Below are 17,710 nucleotides of genomic sequence, written 5' to 3'. Positions count from 1 at the left end.
GTGTTTGCGTGGGTTTCCTCTGGGCACTCCGGTTTCTTCCCACACTCCAAAGACATACTGATAGAGAATTTAGATTGTGAGCCCCATCGGGCACAGTGACAGATTGGGACAACAATGGCCCACCAGTAACATTGATCCTGGGGGTCCACTGTTCTGCTACATGCAAAAAGAACCCGACCCCAGTACATAACTTTACTTATGCTTTTTATAATAGAAAACTGGGTATTTTGTTTAATGAAGGATTAGATTCTGCTTTTATCTGTAAAAAGTGAGTAAAGTATATTAACACTTCGTAGGTAAGTGTGTGGATTGTCCACTCCTTCACAGCGGTCTACCGGGGGATTTACCTGTTCTCTGATGGGAAAGTCCGAGCCTTCACTCATCTATTCTTCTATAGCCCCACTTAAGAGGTATTGCAATAATCCATATTAAACATTGTATAACATTTCTATTCGGATAATATATGAACACAACCCTGACTGGGTTGTTTGGGAAGCCTGAATTTATGTTGCTACTGTCTCTTTAAGAGCTATATAGGTGATTACTAAAAAAATATTGTTTACTAGGGAAAGATTCCTGGCTTCAGAGCCATAGGGAATTTAATTTGGAATATAAACACACTTACTTATTGGTTTTGTCTTCAGCTTAGCAAAGATATGTGAAATTCTCTTTTCACGAGCCTGTAAGATAAACCTAGCGATACATTTGTATTACGCTAAGGTTCTTTGCATGAATGATATTTATTATGTCTCTGACACTTCACTAATCAAAACACGTTCCCCCCTCGGAGCTTCTTGCCAAATCATATGGCTTTGTTTGCTGATGTAACATACGAAATAAAGATTACAGAGTCCAGAATCCGTCTACTGTATGTTGGGAGTGTGGGGGATGGGATCCAAAGGAAGTTATTAAAAAATGTTCAATAGCAAAAGGTTTGCTGCATTTTAGGTAAACACATTTCTTTTGCAAAGTCAATATTATAAGGTGCATGATTTATATGTATATACTTTTTAATCACAAGGCCGTGTTTTTGACTGTAGGATGTGCAGTGATAGCAATACCACTTTAAAGGGAACACGTCAGCTCATTTTACATACAGTAGTATTAAAATGGCTGTGTAGCTGCTTCCCTCCCAATAAAAATCATATCTTTTTTGTAGAGATCCCATGTTCCAGCCATGAGAAATCTATTGATAATATCCATATGCAAATCAGACTATAAGTGCACTGGGGGCGTCTCGATTCACTTGCGAGAAGCAGCGTAAGTGCACTGACACACCCCCAGTGCATTTCTAATCTGATTTACTTATAGCTAGATTTCTCAACACGTTCACATCAGATCGCTACAAAAATGTAATCACTTTTATCCGGGCACAAGCACCTACACAGCCATATTACTGCTTAAATGCTAGATGACTGTGGTTTTGCCTGAAGAAGTAATATACTTCGAAACGCGTTGAAATAAACCTTACTGTACCATACTGAGATATATGTCTCCACTCTGACGGCAGCACGGAATATTGTCCACTAACTCCCTCTACAGTCTGATATCTGATGGTCACTTGCTGACCCATGGATCCGCTGTGGCTGATTTTCTATATTATATGCGTCTTTAACAAATTGAACTGGTGAGTTTAATCTGAGTGCTAAACTAACTGTATTTCTTGGATAAGACCCTCTTTGTGCTGATCTCTACTGCAGTTTCTGGAATGGTTAAATGCTGACATGTTAACTTTAAGGAACCTTTAAGAGAAACCGCCAGCACGATTTTGTCATGTAAAGCAAAGACAAGGCTGTAATGGTGCTGTAATACAGATTAAATTAAAACTTTTGGGGAAGAAATCCCCTTTATTATTCTTCTTTAATCACCATAGTTTCCTAATTAGATTTCGGTGCACAGGGGGTGAACTGTGCACTGAGTCTTCTCCTTCCTGTCTGGGATTCCCCGGCCCCTCTGCTGCCTCCGGTCTTTGAATGACTTGCCTCCTTTGTTGGAAATCTCAGTAGTGGCCTTTCATTGAAAGACTGGAGGCAGGTGATGTTAGCTCTGTATACTGCATCTTGCTGGCCTCTTTTGTATATTTACAGGGCACTCTATGTGTTAACATGCTGATCTGTACCACCATGACACTGTTTTTGAGGGCTGTATATATATATGGACATATTTTGTAATGTGGGTGATGTTGAAATCATGTTTTTAATGTTTTTAGCCCGTTTGTGTTCTGGTGACAATAAACATAGTCTTTTTGTATCTTTTTATTCAGGTGTGCACATATTTATGCGCATTGGTCTTTTTCTTGTCTAGTTACCCCTGACTAGGCAGCCCTCCTGACATGTTATCATGGGGTTCAGAAGCCAGAAAGCGTACACCTGGCTGCAGAGGTGCAGTGATGCTGCCGAAATGTGTGGCACACGTGCGCGAGATTTGTAGAGCCGGGCAATGATGACAACTATGATGTTATCATGCCCACAGATAGCATAAAATGGAAAGAGGGCTGACTAATAAGGAGTAACTAACTAATGCCTCATCGACTAATCAAAGCCCTCATTAGTACAGGAAACGCAGACAATATAAATGATTTTTTAAACCTCCTTTTTACAGATAAACATTATACAGGGACAGTTGGGCTGGGAATTTACTCACAAATAAGTGAATACTGCTGGGTTGGAGGGCATGGGGGACCTGACAGGTTCCCTTTAATTACTGTATGGGGGTCAGAATGAGGAGCATACATTAATAGTTTATGGTGGCAAGTGGTGGTCATTATTATTGCTGTAATATAATTTACTTTTTAGGAGACTGTTTTCCATGGGAAGGAGGGGGGGACAAAAAGGGGGTCCTATTAGTGGTGCCCTGCACAGTATGTCGCTTTTTTTCTTCATCTGGCATAGCGGGGAATGTGCTCTAGAAGTGATCAGTTATTGATAACCGTGTGTTAATTTCTGCAGAGACAAGTCCAGGCAGGAAAAAGTGATGGTGGTCTGTGCCAAATGACGAATAAAAATTAAGAGGAAGGACTTCACCTAGAGACCTCACTGGTGAGTCAGTGTATCACATGTACATGTACACTTTACAGTATATACAGATCTCCTGTGTATAATGTCACTGGTCATCATTTTATTACCTGTACACTATACACTATATACAGAGCTCCTGTGTATAATGTCACTGGTGATCACTGTATTACCTGTACACTATACACTATATACAGAGTTCCTGTGTATAATGTCACTGGTGATCACTTTATTACCTGTACACTATATACAGAGCTCCTGTGTATAATGTCACTGGTGATCACTGTATTACCTGTACACTATATACAGATCTCCTGTGTATAATGTCACTGGTGATCACTGTATTACCTGTACACTGACACTATATACAGAGCTCCTGTGTATAATGTCACTGGTGATCCCTGTATTACCTGTACACTGACACTATATACAGAGCTCCTGTGTATAATGTCACTGGTGATCACTTTATTACCTGTACACTATAAACAGAGCTCCTGTGTATAATGTCACTGGTGATCACTGTACTATCTTTACACTGACACTGTACTGTACACTATACACTCCTGTGCATGATGTCACAGGTGGTAATAACAGTGTTCTTAGTATTGTGATTTGTATTAATGTTCAGTATTGCAGTGTTCAGCCACATGTGGTTGCATTATGTGGTCTGGTCATGGTGTGGTAATATTCCTTTCTTGTATGTGGTATTATTTGGTGGTAATATGTGATCTGTTCACGTTGTGGTGGTATTTCTCCCTGTATGTGGTATTATTTAGTCACTATGTGGTGGAATGTGTAGATTCAAATTCTCCCCAATACTATATACACCTTGTACCTTGTTTTACAGTACCATATAGCTGGTGGTATTTTGGGTACATTTTCCCCAAAATGAAGACGTATGGTGGAAGAGGCCGTGGAAGTGGGCCGGGGTTGCCAGCTGGTACTGATGGTGATGGTGGTTGTGGTGCATCTGCTGGTAGTGGCAAAAGCCCAATAGCACCCAAGGCAGGAGGTGTTGAGCCTGCGTCATGGTCTGGCTCCGGAAGGCCTGGAAGGCTACCTTTTCTGGGAGTAGGTTAACCACTTTTAAAGCCGGAGCATCAGGAACTGGTTTTGGCTTACATTGCTGAAACAGACTCCAGCTATTATGTCCTCCTCTTCTGAAGTTTCAAAAAATGCAAGCACTGAGTCATCAAGTGCTGGCTCCTGGTCAGGAAGAACTCCTTTCCTTGTGTCCTTCACCCCCACCAAAAGTGAATGATGCAGCAGGCCACACTTCACATTAGTCCATGTAGCTCTTTCTCACATACCATGCCTGGGTTATCAAGTCAAATTGTGAATTCCCCAGTCCAAGATGAATCTGACATGGAGTGTAGGTCGCCAGCCAGGGCAGTGGGGTTAACCGGTACCAGGCCGGTGTCACAGAGGGATGTGTCACGGTGGTGGTGACCCGGTCCGTGGCCCTGGGCATCCATGCAAAGGGATGAATAATGTTTATAGGTGAATGATACGTGACGCCACCTGTGGTTTCTGATCAGATTGACCAGCGCTGCAGTGTCGCTTCTCTGGGACAGATGTTGTGATGCAGCTAAGATGTAGAAGCCCTGCACAGGTATGGCCGTAGTCGCAGGGCAGATGAAAGAGTTGGTAGATGGTATGCAGTGCAGGATGTAGCAGAGCCGTGCGCCAGGTGCAGGAGAAAGGTGACAGACACAGTCGTGCAGTTCCTTTACCTGTACTTGGTAAGTGCCATCCAGGACCCAGAGTACAGATGGAGGAGTTGGTCAGCCTGGAAGAAAATTAAGAATTCTCTCTCTGCAGATAGGTAGTGTGGCCTCTGTTCTAGCGCTTATCTGAGGTATTCACAGTACTGAGTTCACTGAAGTTCCCCCTGTTGACTCTCTTTTGGAACTTTCTCATATGGCAGGCAGCCGTAGCCTTTTCCTTCTGGCTCACACATGTCGCTGCTGGGGCCTCCTAGCCTCAGTTGGGAACAGAGCATTTACAGCTGCTACTTCCTCCAGTTTCTGCTGCAGGACCGTCAGTGTCCCTACAAACTCGGAGACCGGAATCCGGACCATGCGCTCCAGCTAGGAGTGAGCCTTAACTCTGCTCATCCTCCAGCTCCCCTTCTCACGTCCACACACTTCCCCTTCCCTTCACAGACTGCCCTAACTTCCCTCCTCCTGACCACAGAGAGCAGCTCCTCAGCAGTCAGGTTCAGAGGTCTCTCTGCTGGCCTGGAGTGGGAACTGTGTTGTGTGTTGGTTTAACTGCTAGAGAGATCCTTCGTTGCTCCCAAGCATGACATCACACTCCCTAGGAGGAAGGTAATGCCACTGTGGCGACCGTACTTCTGGGGGCGCCACAAGTGCACTGATGCCCAGTCACTGCTAGATGATTCTGCTGGTACATTGACCCAGACCACTACATTCCCCTCGCACTCTACACAGCCAGAATCTGACCCTGATCAAACTCAGGTTCCCCTTCCCGCATACTATACCACCTTACAGGGTGACAAAGAGGAAGGTGCAGATGAAAGTGCAGGTTCCTTGAGCAGGTGGGGGGGCATACTCATGGGCGACGGCACTGGCACAGGTCCCCCCATAGTACGCAAAAGTGTCTCTGCCGGTGGGATGGAAAACCCACCCGCCGTCAGACACACCGCCGTACTATGAGGGGCCCTGTGCCAGTGCCATCGCCAACGAGTGGGCCCCCCTGCTTGCTCAGGATCACAGCACTTGCAAAGTTGAAATACTTAGCTCTTCCTGCTCCACTGCCGTGATGTCTTCCACGTTTCCTGACAGTGACATTCTGGTCAGAGAGCGCGATGACATCACGTCTGTATGCCCTCTGCCTAAACAGTCCAAGTGCAGAGAGATGAAAGATGGGGACAATGATGAGTCCAGAGTACAGAGAATCCCTAGCGAGGAGACTTATTTAATTGTTTTAAAGGTTGGGAGCAATTTTTGGGGAGCACTATACTCTGGAGAATGATATATGGGGCCCACCATACACTGGAGCATTCCAAAGGTGGACATCAGACACTGGAGCAGCATTTACAAGTCCCATTATACACTGGAGCATTACAAATGGGGCCCATTATATATGGAGCATTATTTTGGCCCATAAGACACTGGAGCATCATCCATGGGGCCCATCATATACTGCATATACTGAAGCATTGTAAATGGGGCAGATTATATATGGAGCATTATTTGGACCAATCGTACACTAGAGCATGATCTGTGAGGCCCATCATATGCTGGAGCTTTCCAAATGGGGGACATCAGACACTGGAGCAGCATTTACAGGGCCCATTATACACTGGAGCATTAGAAATGGGGCCCATTATATATGGAGCATTATTTGGGCCCATAAGACAGTGGAGCTTCATCCATGGGGACCAACATATACTGTAGCATTATGTGGAGCTCATCATATACTGTATCGAACATTATATGGGACCAATGATTCTGTATGGAGAAATGTATGGGCCTCATTACTCTGTATGGCGCACTATGTGGTGGCCATAATACTGTATGGAGTAATATACTGTCCATTTTTGGAGCTATTGGAGAATTTAAAATGGATATCAGTCATGTGATGTAAGAAGTGAAGTATTTTTCATTGTCCTATACCGCTATTTTTCTGCCGTATCAGAGGATCATGAATTGTGGCATGTGTTAAAGGAGCCCATTGACACTCTTTGGCCCTGGGCCCACGAAAATCTGGAGCCAGCCCTACCCCCCCACAACTTTAGCCAAATAACCCCCAGTTTTCAATGCCTAACTATTATTATAAAGTAAATTAAGGTTGACAAGCTTAAGTAATAAGAATTGATGTTTTTGGCATTAAAATGGGCACTGTAGGTGTGTTTCCTGTCCTCCACTCACTGCCGACTTTTCTTCCCCATTGACTTGCATTGGGGTTCGTGTTTCAGTCGGCCTTCGACTTTTCACAATAATCGGCCGATTGCGTTCAACCCGATTTTGCGAAAGTCGGGTTTCATGAACCCGACTCGACCCGAAAAAAGGCAAAGTCGCTCATCTCTAATCTCAAAGTGTTCAAATTCACGTGAAACCATGAACTTCAGTAAATTTGACTCAAACTCGGATCGATCCCCTCATTTCTGCTGTAGGTGTTGCTTTAATGCTTTAATGATGTACCATCAATTATAACATTCAAACATTAAACTATTTTGAAGACGAATACAAAAATTACGTAAAAAAGACTACGAGACCACAAAGAATTTTTACAAAACTTTATTTTTTTTTTAGAAAAATAAACATTTTTAAAGCTGAAGTACAAAAACAATCCAATATAATAAATGTCAGTGGCAGCTTTCATTGAAAGCAAATACATTAGATACTAGAAGTACCTATTAAATACAACAACCTTCAGCACCAATGAGGATAAGTTAGATAATTTACAACCTTTTCTCAAAAATTTTGGAAAATTGAAAACAACTTATCAGTTACAAAGGGCAATTTTACTCTTTTTCTTTTGCACAAGTCTTTATGAATCTTCCGAGTTATTGTTTAGTCACTGGCTAATTTCAGTCATAGATGAGCCAATGAAAACTACAGATTGTGAAAAAAAAATCAGAATAGCCAAAATTAAAAAAAAATAAAATATGGATGTTCCAATTGTGACAAAAAAGGGAAACAATTGTGTATAGTGAAAAATTATTTTGTCTTTAACTGCCAATCTATAAAGCTTGCAGTATTACATGGATTCCTGTTCTGTGGATCATACTTCATCAATACTCTTTCAATTTTTTCATTAAAGGGGTTGTAAACTACTAGGATAACCCATTCTTAAACTAAATGTTCGACCCCCCATTAAATAATAGAGCCTATACTCACCTCCCGTTTTGGCACCGTTCCCAAAGTGTTGCCACTCGCTCTCCCTGTGACTGTTATGCGGTGTTGTGGCACATGACACTGGAGCCCAATCAGCGCTGGCGTCACTGTATCCACCTTCATACGAACTAAACATGAAGAGGAAGCCAGAGATCAGCTGTAGTCCGGACTTCCTCTTCATGTTCAGTTTGTCTGAAGGCAGAGACAGTGATGCCAGCGCTGATTGGGCATTGGGCATCACGCGTCATTCTACCGTATCACAGCCCTGGGACCACGAGTGCCGACACCACTGGAACAGAGCCGGCATGGGAGGTGAGTATAGGCTTTTATTATTTTATCGGGGCCGAGCATTTAGTTTAAGAAGAAGTTGTCCTAGTAGTGGACAACCCCTTTAACCATGAAAATTCTGGTCACTCGTCTAACATGGTTGTTATAGAATAATACAGCTATTTTGGAGCAATACAAGGTGATGTTATATATCCTATTAAATTTGTAGAGGATATAGTAAAAGCCAAATTGTTCACAAAATTGATCTTATCAGACATATCAATGAGATAAATTAAAAAAAAAACCAAGTTTGGGTCTGCAGCAATAAAAACTGCTCAGTTTGCAAATGTTTTCCAGGATTTTTCTTTTTATATTTTTGGGGGCTATTTTTTTCTGTGTTGAAGTACATATGCAAAATGTACATAGCTATTATTATTACTATACTATTTCCAATTATTGTTATGCTTTGTGAGTTAAATCTCATATTTGGTCATAATTATTCCTCTTTAGTTTTGCCTTATAATTAGATTTTCCATTTTTCACATACCCTACTAGAATATAAAGACATGATAGATAGATGATCCCGAGTGGGATTGGCTCCCGCTCTGGAAAACTCAATTGAGTTGTCTTCTTTCTGCTTAGCTTCAACAGAAGACTTAAAGAGGTGTTCTCAAGGGGATAGCTTTCCAATCGTTGAGGGTCTGACCACCATGGCCACCCATTGATCTCAAGAATCAGGGCTCTAAAGATTCCTGGCTAAGTGGAGTGGTGGTTGATCATGCGCACTACCGCTCCATTTATTCTTTTAGGGAGTGCCAAAGAATGCCAAGCACTGTTCTCATCTGGTCTTCAGCATTCCCATTAGAATAAATTGAGTGACAATACGCATGATTGACCTCTGCCCCATTCAACCTCAATTCTCGGGATCGCTGGGGGCTGGACCCTCAGTGATTGGAAAGTTATCCCCAATCTTATGGATAATGGATATCCTTCAATCATGTTGCCTATTACTTTAAATGGGCACCATATAATACTTGAATGTAGAGAAAAATCCAGCTTCAACAAATAAAATCAAAATTCTTTATTGAATCCATTAAAATATAACATTGGTGCTGTGACACAATTACCGGAGTTACCAGAGGAAGGATGCCAGAAAATCAGAGAACTGAACGCGTTTCAAAAACACCGCGTGTTCTCAGACTCAGTTTAAACTTTTGAATTTTGATTTTATTTGTTGAAGATGGATTTTTCTCTACATACAAGCATTTTGCCTCAGCGTCTGGCAGTGACGCGATCCCGTGCTTCATCTCATCGAGCTCACTGGGAACCAACTAAGGGAGAGCTAAAAAAAACAACTTTTTCCTACCATATAATACCACATATCCCCTTTAGCAGCCTCGAGTTTCCCCTAGCTCATCTGCTGACCACTGGGGCTTTGACAAACTAGGATCTGACAAGGATTAACTGTATGAAGGTGTGGTCTGGATGAGGCAGCCCCTTTAACTTACATATAAGTTAGGGTGATTTGGTTCAAATGTTTTTGGTACAAGAGTAGTGATTACGTGGTTAATGTTATATATTAAATATAACATTCATGCATTGGTTTAGTTTTTTTTTGTTTTGCTTTGCATTTTTTTAGTAGGAAACCATAAACTGTTGATTATTCCCTGTATAAGTCCATTTTATATTATCAGTGAGGTACTTTCCTTACACAAGGCTGAGCCATATGGCTTAGAGAGAAAGAGAGAGGGGGGATATGTTGGGAGATATTAGGAAAATGAGTAGATCTCTCAAAAGATTTGTTACAGGAAAGATGTATATCTTTGTACCGTGTTAGCCAGTAGATAGAAAAATATTCAGGATTGAGAGTCCTCAGTAGTTGATACCTTTTAATGGCTAACTGAAAAGATGGTAACACATTGCAAGCTTTCGAGACTACTCAGGTCTCTTCATCAGGCTAGACTAATACAAATACTTCAGATTTTGTATTAGTCTAGCCTGATGAAGAGACCTGAGTAGTCTCGAAAGCTTGCAATGTGTTACCATCTTTTCAGTTAGCCATTAAAAGGTATCAACTACTGAGGACTCTCAATCCTGAATATTTTTCAAAAGATTTGTGAAATTTATCAAGATGTGTGATGTTTTCAAATTCTTCACAGACGCGTTAGAGGACATATGTTAACTCAAGGCCATATAAAGTCAACTTCAAATCCCAAAAGCTTAACCACAGACCAACCTTAGAGGCAATCTGTTGCTAGATTCATGCTGCCCGAACCACAGCCAGCATAAATCAGAATTGGACTGCACAACTGTAGCAGGAGAAAACGTAGCTCAGAGAAAACATAGTTTGCAAAGTCGGCAAGGAGCGATAGGGAAAGACCAGACTTGTCTGATGATGTCCCCCCGTCAGCTTCTCCCCACACCAGGTGATTGACAGGTCTTTCCAATTTGTGTACATAGGGAGAGACCTGTCAATCACTTAAAGCGGGCTGACTGGGGGCTGCACCGGACTAGTCATATTTTTATCTATGGTCCCCGGTGGCTTGTGAAACTTTTGTTGCATTTGAAACACCGCAGCATTTTAGAGGAAGACATACCTGGATGCAATCGAATCATGGACAGCATGAATCTGGTAACAGGTTCCCTTTAATGTTACCGTACACATTAGACTTATGTTGGCAAAGCAGTCCTTTGTGATGGGACAGGCTGATCATCTAATATCTACAAAATGTTCAACTTATGTTGATATGGCAAAGGTTGAGGGGAAAAGCAGATAAATGAATTTCAATATGCCCATTTCTTTCTCCACTAGGGAGGTAGGCCTATCATTCCCCTATTCTCAGGGGATGTAAATTTGCTCTTGAACTGAGCTTTCACATTTTTGGGGAGTATGGCTACACTTGAATGGCAAAAATCTAGACTCTTGTTTTTTACTCTAAAGTTTTGAAATAAACGTTATTGGCAAAAATATGGAATGATGGACATATTTTGCAGCTTTGAAGAAGGCAATACTTAAAGTAGGAAAATTGAAACAAGAAAACTGAAGAAGAAAGAGTGATTGAGCGAAGAAGGAAAAGAGAGAAACCTTGTATACATAATTGCTGGTTAACAAGCCCTAACGTATCAAATAAGTTGGTTTCTTGGAAAATTGCTCTCTTATTTATTCTATTGCATTAAAAGTCCTCTATTTTCCTAGAGATTGTCTTCTGGGGAAAGAAGATGGTCAACGATGGCCATTTCATATGAAACCATCTTTAGTTTATTGAATACTTGCTTTACATTTTCAAAATGTAAGATTACTTGCTATGTATCTGAAAGTCGTAGGTGCATTTATTAAAGGGAATCTATCACCTATTTTTTGGACTATAAGCTGCGGCCACCGCCATCAGGGGCTTATCTACAGTATTCTGTAATGCTGTAGATAAGCCCCCGATGTAACCTGAAAGAGAAGAAAAACGAGTTATATTATACTAACGCAGGGGCGGTCCGGTTTTGGTACGGAGGGTGTCACGGTCCAGTCGGTGCCTCCCATCTTGTAGCGATAATGCCCTCTTCTTTGCTTCCCATTGCGGCTCCGGTGCAGGCGCACTGCTCTGCCCTGTTGAAGGCAGGGCAGAGTCATGCAGTGCGCAGGCGCCGGGAAATCTCAGAGAGGTCCGGCTCCAGTGCGTCTGTGCCGGAGCCGCGATGGGAGGCAAAGAGGAGGATGTCAATGAAACAAGAGGGGAGGCGCCGGACCGGTCCACGACATCCATCGGACCAAGACCGGACCCGGACCGCCCCTGGGTGAGTATAATATACCGTAACTCGTTTTTCTTCTCTTTCAGGTTACATTGGGGGCTTATCTACAGCATTACAGAATGCTGTAGATAAGCCCCTGATGGCGGTGCCGGCAGCTTACAGTCCAAAAAAAGGGCAAGATTCCCTTTAAGCAATGAGATCATTTAACCTATGAAATAGCTTTATACCTCTTTGGAAGTCTTGAAACATATGAGCTATGGCTTCGTTTTGCTGGAATCCTTATGAATCAACATCTTAAATTAAGACGTTTTATAATTAAAATCTCATAATTTACAATTAAAGTAGCACATATTTATAATATAAAAATAATTACTCATCCCTGTAGAAAAAAAAACCAAATATTTCACACTGGATACAAACTGCCAGTGTACCATTGAAGAGTCACACAGAGTTAAAAGCCAGCAGCCTACTGACATTGGTGTGCTTGATCCAATCCAAATGTCTTTCTTCTTCACCGCAGAAATAACACTATGTACAGTTTAAAGATAATCACCATATTCATTATCTTCATTTCTAACAGTGTATCACATTTTTTTTGTCTTTTAAATCACATTTTTTTTAAAAAAAATTGCTGACTTATTGCACATCCACCCTGGTAAATTCAGGTAAATTTGAACAGCACTCTAGAAATTAGAATGAAAATTAGAATGAAAATTAGTGCATTTTTCTCCAATTCATTCAATCCTAATGACCTTATCAGAGAACTACTTTGGTCAAACTTTCATTTTCAGGTAGGTTATTTTGTTTTCATCGGGCACAAATTTTTGAGAGCCTGTTTTGAAGAAGACAAGTTGTCGCCCTAAGAAAAAAAAAAAAGAGAGATAAAAATCAGCAAAGCAATTATTATATGACAACATTGTAAAATATTTTTTGGTATAGAAAACTAAAAACATTCATATTTTGGATCTAACATAAGAAAACCAACAGCTCACCACCCATAATCACTAGCTCCAGAGTGCTTGGCAGCTTGAGCAAAGTATGTGAGCAGAAGCAAGCGACAAAAAGCAAGCACTCCTTCCTTCTAGAGAAAATCTGTGCTTATTGTACCATTATTCTATATGTGCTAAAACCACTGAAACACTGATGCTCAAACAACTGACGCATTTCAGAAACAAGCTTCCTTACACATATGAATAAGAAACTTTACTTCAGAAATTAGCACTCATTCCTTCTTGGGAAAACTCTGGGCTTTTTTGTAACTTTATTCTACATGTGGTAAAAGCACTGATACACATATCCTCAAACACTGATGCGTTTCGGAAGTGAACTTCCTTATTCATACGTATGAATAAGGAAGTTTACTTCCGAAATGCGCATTCCATCCTTGTTAAGAAAACTGTGTTTATTGTAACTTTATTCCATGTGTACTAAAACCACTGAAACACAGATCCTCCAATCTGACGCGTTTCGGAAGTGAACTTCCTTTCTCATACACATAAATAAGGAAGTTTACTTCCAAAGCACACACTCCGTCCTTCTTGGGAAAAAACACTGTGTTTATTTTAACTTTATTCCATATGTGGTAAAACCACTGCTGACGCGTTTCAGAAGTAAACTTCTCTTATTCATAGTAACGAGTAAGGAAGTTTATTTCTCAAATGCAAACTCCGTCCTTCTTGATAAAACTTGTAATTTTATTCCATATGTGCTAAAACCACTGAAACACAAATCCTCAATTACTGACGCGTTTTGGAAGTAAACTTCCATATCCTCAACTCATAAGGAAGTTTGTTACCGGAACGTGTCAGATATTTAAGGATCTATGTTTCAGTGGTTTTAGCACATATGGAATAAAGTTACAATAAACAGAGTTTTCTTAAAAAGGATATAGTGCCGAGTCTTCCTAACTTAATTCATATTTTGGGTTACAATTTTTATCCTTGCCCCCAATAGACGAAAGACCATGATCAATATCTCCATCTTTGACCATTCTTTACCCGAGCTCGGAAAGAATGGACATCAAAATGCATATTAGATTGTCAGTTGGTCCAGCCAAAATCTAATATGTAAGGCCAAACTTCCCATAAGCATTTGATAGCTGTAGGCTTAATAATCACAGCTGTCTCTCCCAAACTCCCCCATACAGAATGCCTTATCAAGCACTCCTGTGTCCTCTATGAGAGAGCCACTGCCAGTCTACTTTGACAGTGGCTCATCTTGTGGAAATCCGATGTGTTGGTTTCTTCTCGAACACTGAGACTAGACGCAGATACAGGTACTAGAAGGCAGTATTTACATAGTATATGACATTCTTTTTTTCTTTTAAGATTTATTTTATAACTTTCCAGTAACCTATATTTGAAAACTATATTTAGCATTGCTATAGTTCCTTAAAATTGAGATTCATAAAGCCAATCTTTATTTTGAAATGAAGAACCAGAAATAATGACTTTCTTGTGCTCAGGTGTTGAGAGCGGCTGGCTTTCTGCTCAGCTTCAATTACACAATCAATCCTTCTTCACATTCACATTTATTTTAACCTATCTTTCAGTAAAGTGTTGTATGTTTTTCTTCCCAAGATACTTGAACTGGGCACCGATTCCATAGTCTCCATCCAAGTCAATGACTTCTGCAGTGACAAAGAGGAATTCTCACCTTTTCTTGTTAGTTGGTTCATTCTTCGGGTGAAATGTTTTTGAGTTTCAAAAATACTTGGCGTCTACAATATTCTATAGTTAGCCTCAATCACATTTAGTTCTTCTAGGAAGCTTTTTTTTGTTTGCAAAACTCTTGAGAAATCCAAGCAAATAAACTCAACATTTAGATATAGACACCACCACATCAACAAATATACATATATATACATTTATCTATTTTTACCAGTCCATGTTGTCTGATTTGTCCAGATAAAAGCTTGACACTGTGAATGGCTCTCACAAACTTCTATTGCTTCATTTATATCGAATACTGAAAGGAGACATCCGTTATGATGGTAAGATGGCCAACATCTGTAGTCTTCATCAACTATCGAAACGTCTTGTACTTGCCTATATTCTGAATGACAAAAAAAACAAGATTTGTGAACTTTTCTGGTTCCAAAAATACAAATAAATGCAAAAAATTTTTTTAGCAAATATGCATAAATGCTAATTTATGTTAAAAACCTCAAATACAGAATATTTCTATATAAGCCTTAGGGTACCGTTACACCTAGCGATGTACCAGCGATCCCGACCAGCAATATGACGCGGTCAGGATCGCTGGTGCATCGCTAGGTGGTCGCTAGTGAGCTGCCACACAGGCAGATCTCACCAGCGACATTGCTGGGGTCGGGGGTCTCTACTTACCTGTCAGACGCGGCGATCCTGCGTCCTCCCGCCTGGCTCCACGTGTCGCTCGCGGCGCCACAGGAAGCGCCGCGGGAAATGGCCGACGAGGAATGGTCCAGGAGCTTCTCGCACGATCAGCGATAACCAGCGGGGGAGCCGGTCGGAGGTAAGTATCACATGCAGCGATATCGCTAGCAATATCCCTGCAACGTCACAAAATCGGTGACTTTACAGCGATATCGCAGTGTGTAACGGGGGCTTTACCACGAATTGCCAATAACTTCTGAAATTATACGCTAGCTGACGGTAGATTTAGTAATATGATTTAGGCTGGCCATACCCATTTGATAACTGGAAAGAGCTGCTATAAAGCCTTTATAGAAGGGGTCACATTGTGTGTCCATATCCTTCATATTTTCTTGTTATACATAAAAATTGTGACTTGTTTCCAGTGGCGTAAGTTGAAACTCACGGGTCCAAAATTTCCAACAGCGCCCCTAACTATTACTACTACTCTTTAACAGTATTAGATTTATGATATGGGTCAAAGGAACTTTTTGGCTTTCGCCTATGCCCCAATGCCTGAATGCAACTGAAACACTTATTTTGTCCCTACTTACAAGTTTACTATCATCTAATTATTCCCTATAAACAAAACTTAAATGGCCGCAGAGTAAATGTGCACCTACACATTGCACATAAACCAACAGGTGTTCCGGCTCATTTATTTGGTTTTACTTTAGTTTTTTGCACTTTGTACATACAGGGGGTGGGCTGTTTATCTTGTCTATATAGATTTTCACAGGCAGGTGCAAAATAATGAGACCTGGGTCCTGCTCTGTCCCAATCTATTTTGAAGTGTGATAACAGATATAGAAGTGAATTACCAGAGTTAGGGTCCATCCTTGTTGCGTTGGGATGGCTTCTACACCGTTTCGATCAAAATAGTGTCATCTAATTACCCTACTGTGTCCTGTTTACTTGTACTATTACGATTTACTTATTTGCTCATTTTGTTTTTATTTTAGGTTTTGCCTGTTCCGTATAAACGGATGGAAGTCAGTTTTCTCTTGACCGCACTGCTCTTTATCTATCACAATTTTTGGGAACTTTGGTCTAGATAACGCACAGTTTTACCAAACAAATCTACACAACCCCCAACTTACCAGTCACTTGAGTGAATATGGGTGAGATACAATACTAGACAAAACCTACGAACAAACGTGGCACTGTTTCAGAAGAAAATGCCTTTCTAATCTCAGAATTACAGTATGTAAACGCTTGACAAAAATGATAATACGCGACAGAGCACAATTTAAACCCTCCTAATGATTTCATGACTAAAGTAAGACCACATGGTTTTCAATAGGCAATTGTTACAACTCAGTGTTCACTGCGAAAACAATATTTTTTTTTAGGTTTCTGCATATAAAAAAACACATTTTTATCTTTTTTAAACTTCATTTAAATACTACATCACTTTTGCAGATACATTCTCTTAAAGAACCATGTTATATTGGCAATATTTTCTTTTCACAAATTGGCCATATTCTGTAGCTGGTATAGTATAAACTGGCTGCTGACCAGAACTTTCTTATGCTGTTGAGACCAAAATTTTCCATAGACATCCATAATAAATTAGCACGATCTGCAAATTAGCCAAAGAGCTGTCATCAGCTCAGGATATCTTAATGCCTGATAAACAGCACATGGGCAAATTAGGGGGCAATTTGTTTTCGCTGGGCCGTAAGTATGTTGCCTTCTATCCCTTCATAAAAGTAAAATGAATGGCTCAAGCTCTGCCCACGTAAAGTAATCACAGTGACTTGAGATCCCTCTCGCCTTTCAGAAGAGCGCGGTCTTCATCTCTGATGTAAGAAAGTAACAAGTCCAATAAACTCTGTTAATTAACTGAAATTTCCGAAGACTTTCATTAATAGATCACGGGGAGGAGGACTACGCAGTGCGTGTCACTTAGTTTCCTCACCCTCCTTTTCTGTGCTAATATATTACCGGCTGGTCTTGGCTGCCGTTCAGTCTCCGATGGATTTAAAAGCCACCCTCTTGTCCCCTGTTCACAGCTTCTTCAACTTCCCCAGCCATCACTGAGCTTCCTTTATTTTCCCAAACCATCGGTGAATTAATCACTTTTAAATATAACAACTTGGTTCATTTATAAACATGCGATTTAGTTGTAACAACTTAGTCAAAGCAGAGGTGTATCTAGGTTTTCTGGCACCCGGGGCAAGAATTCAGATTGGTGCCCCCCACCACCCTGCTCAATCCGTTTGAGTAGTTGTCATGTGACCACTTATATGCCGACGAGCTGCTTTTCCTGATTCTCTCAATGTTCAGTGAAATACTACAACCCCTGCTTCAACGAGAAAAGCAGGAAGAGAAGCTATCTGTCACCAGACTGTAAGTATGAAAATTGCATGAGCGATCATGTGATGACCGCTGGCACCAGGAAGCAGAGCTGAATCCTGACAGTGAG

At 40.9% G+C, this 17,710-nt stretch overlaps 1 protein-coding gene across 1 annotated transcript in view; it reads right to left on the bottom strand.

Annotated features, from left to right (window-relative positions):
• Positions 1-11,997: 11,997 nt before the first annotated feature.
• Positions 11,998-17,710, bottom strand: part of PKDCC (protein kinase domain containing, cytoplasmic) — an 81,979-nt gene continuing 76,266 nt past the window's right edge. The window contains exons 6-7 of the mRNA XM_073553442.1: positions 14,768-14,941; positions 11,998-12,746 (exon numbers count right to left, since the gene is read on the bottom strand). Coding sequence (XP_073409543.1) covers positions 12,661-12,746; positions 14,768-14,941 — 260 coding nt within the window. The 3' untranslated portion in view covers positions 11,998-12,660. The remainder of the gene's footprint in view (positions 12,747-14,767; positions 14,942-17,710) is intronic.

The sequence above is a fragment of the Dendrobates tinctorius genome, unplaced genomic scaffold, assembly GCF_039654945.1.
Source record: "Dendrobates tinctorius isolate UK_male_01 unplaced genomic scaffold, ASM3965494v1 ptg000201l, whole genome shotgun sequence".
NCBI lineage: Eukaryota > Metazoa > Chordata > Amphibia > Anura > Dendrobatidae > Dendrobates > Dendrobates tinctorius.
Note: the sequence above shows the minus strand (reverse complement) of the source record. Positions and strands in the feature narration are given on the sequence as shown.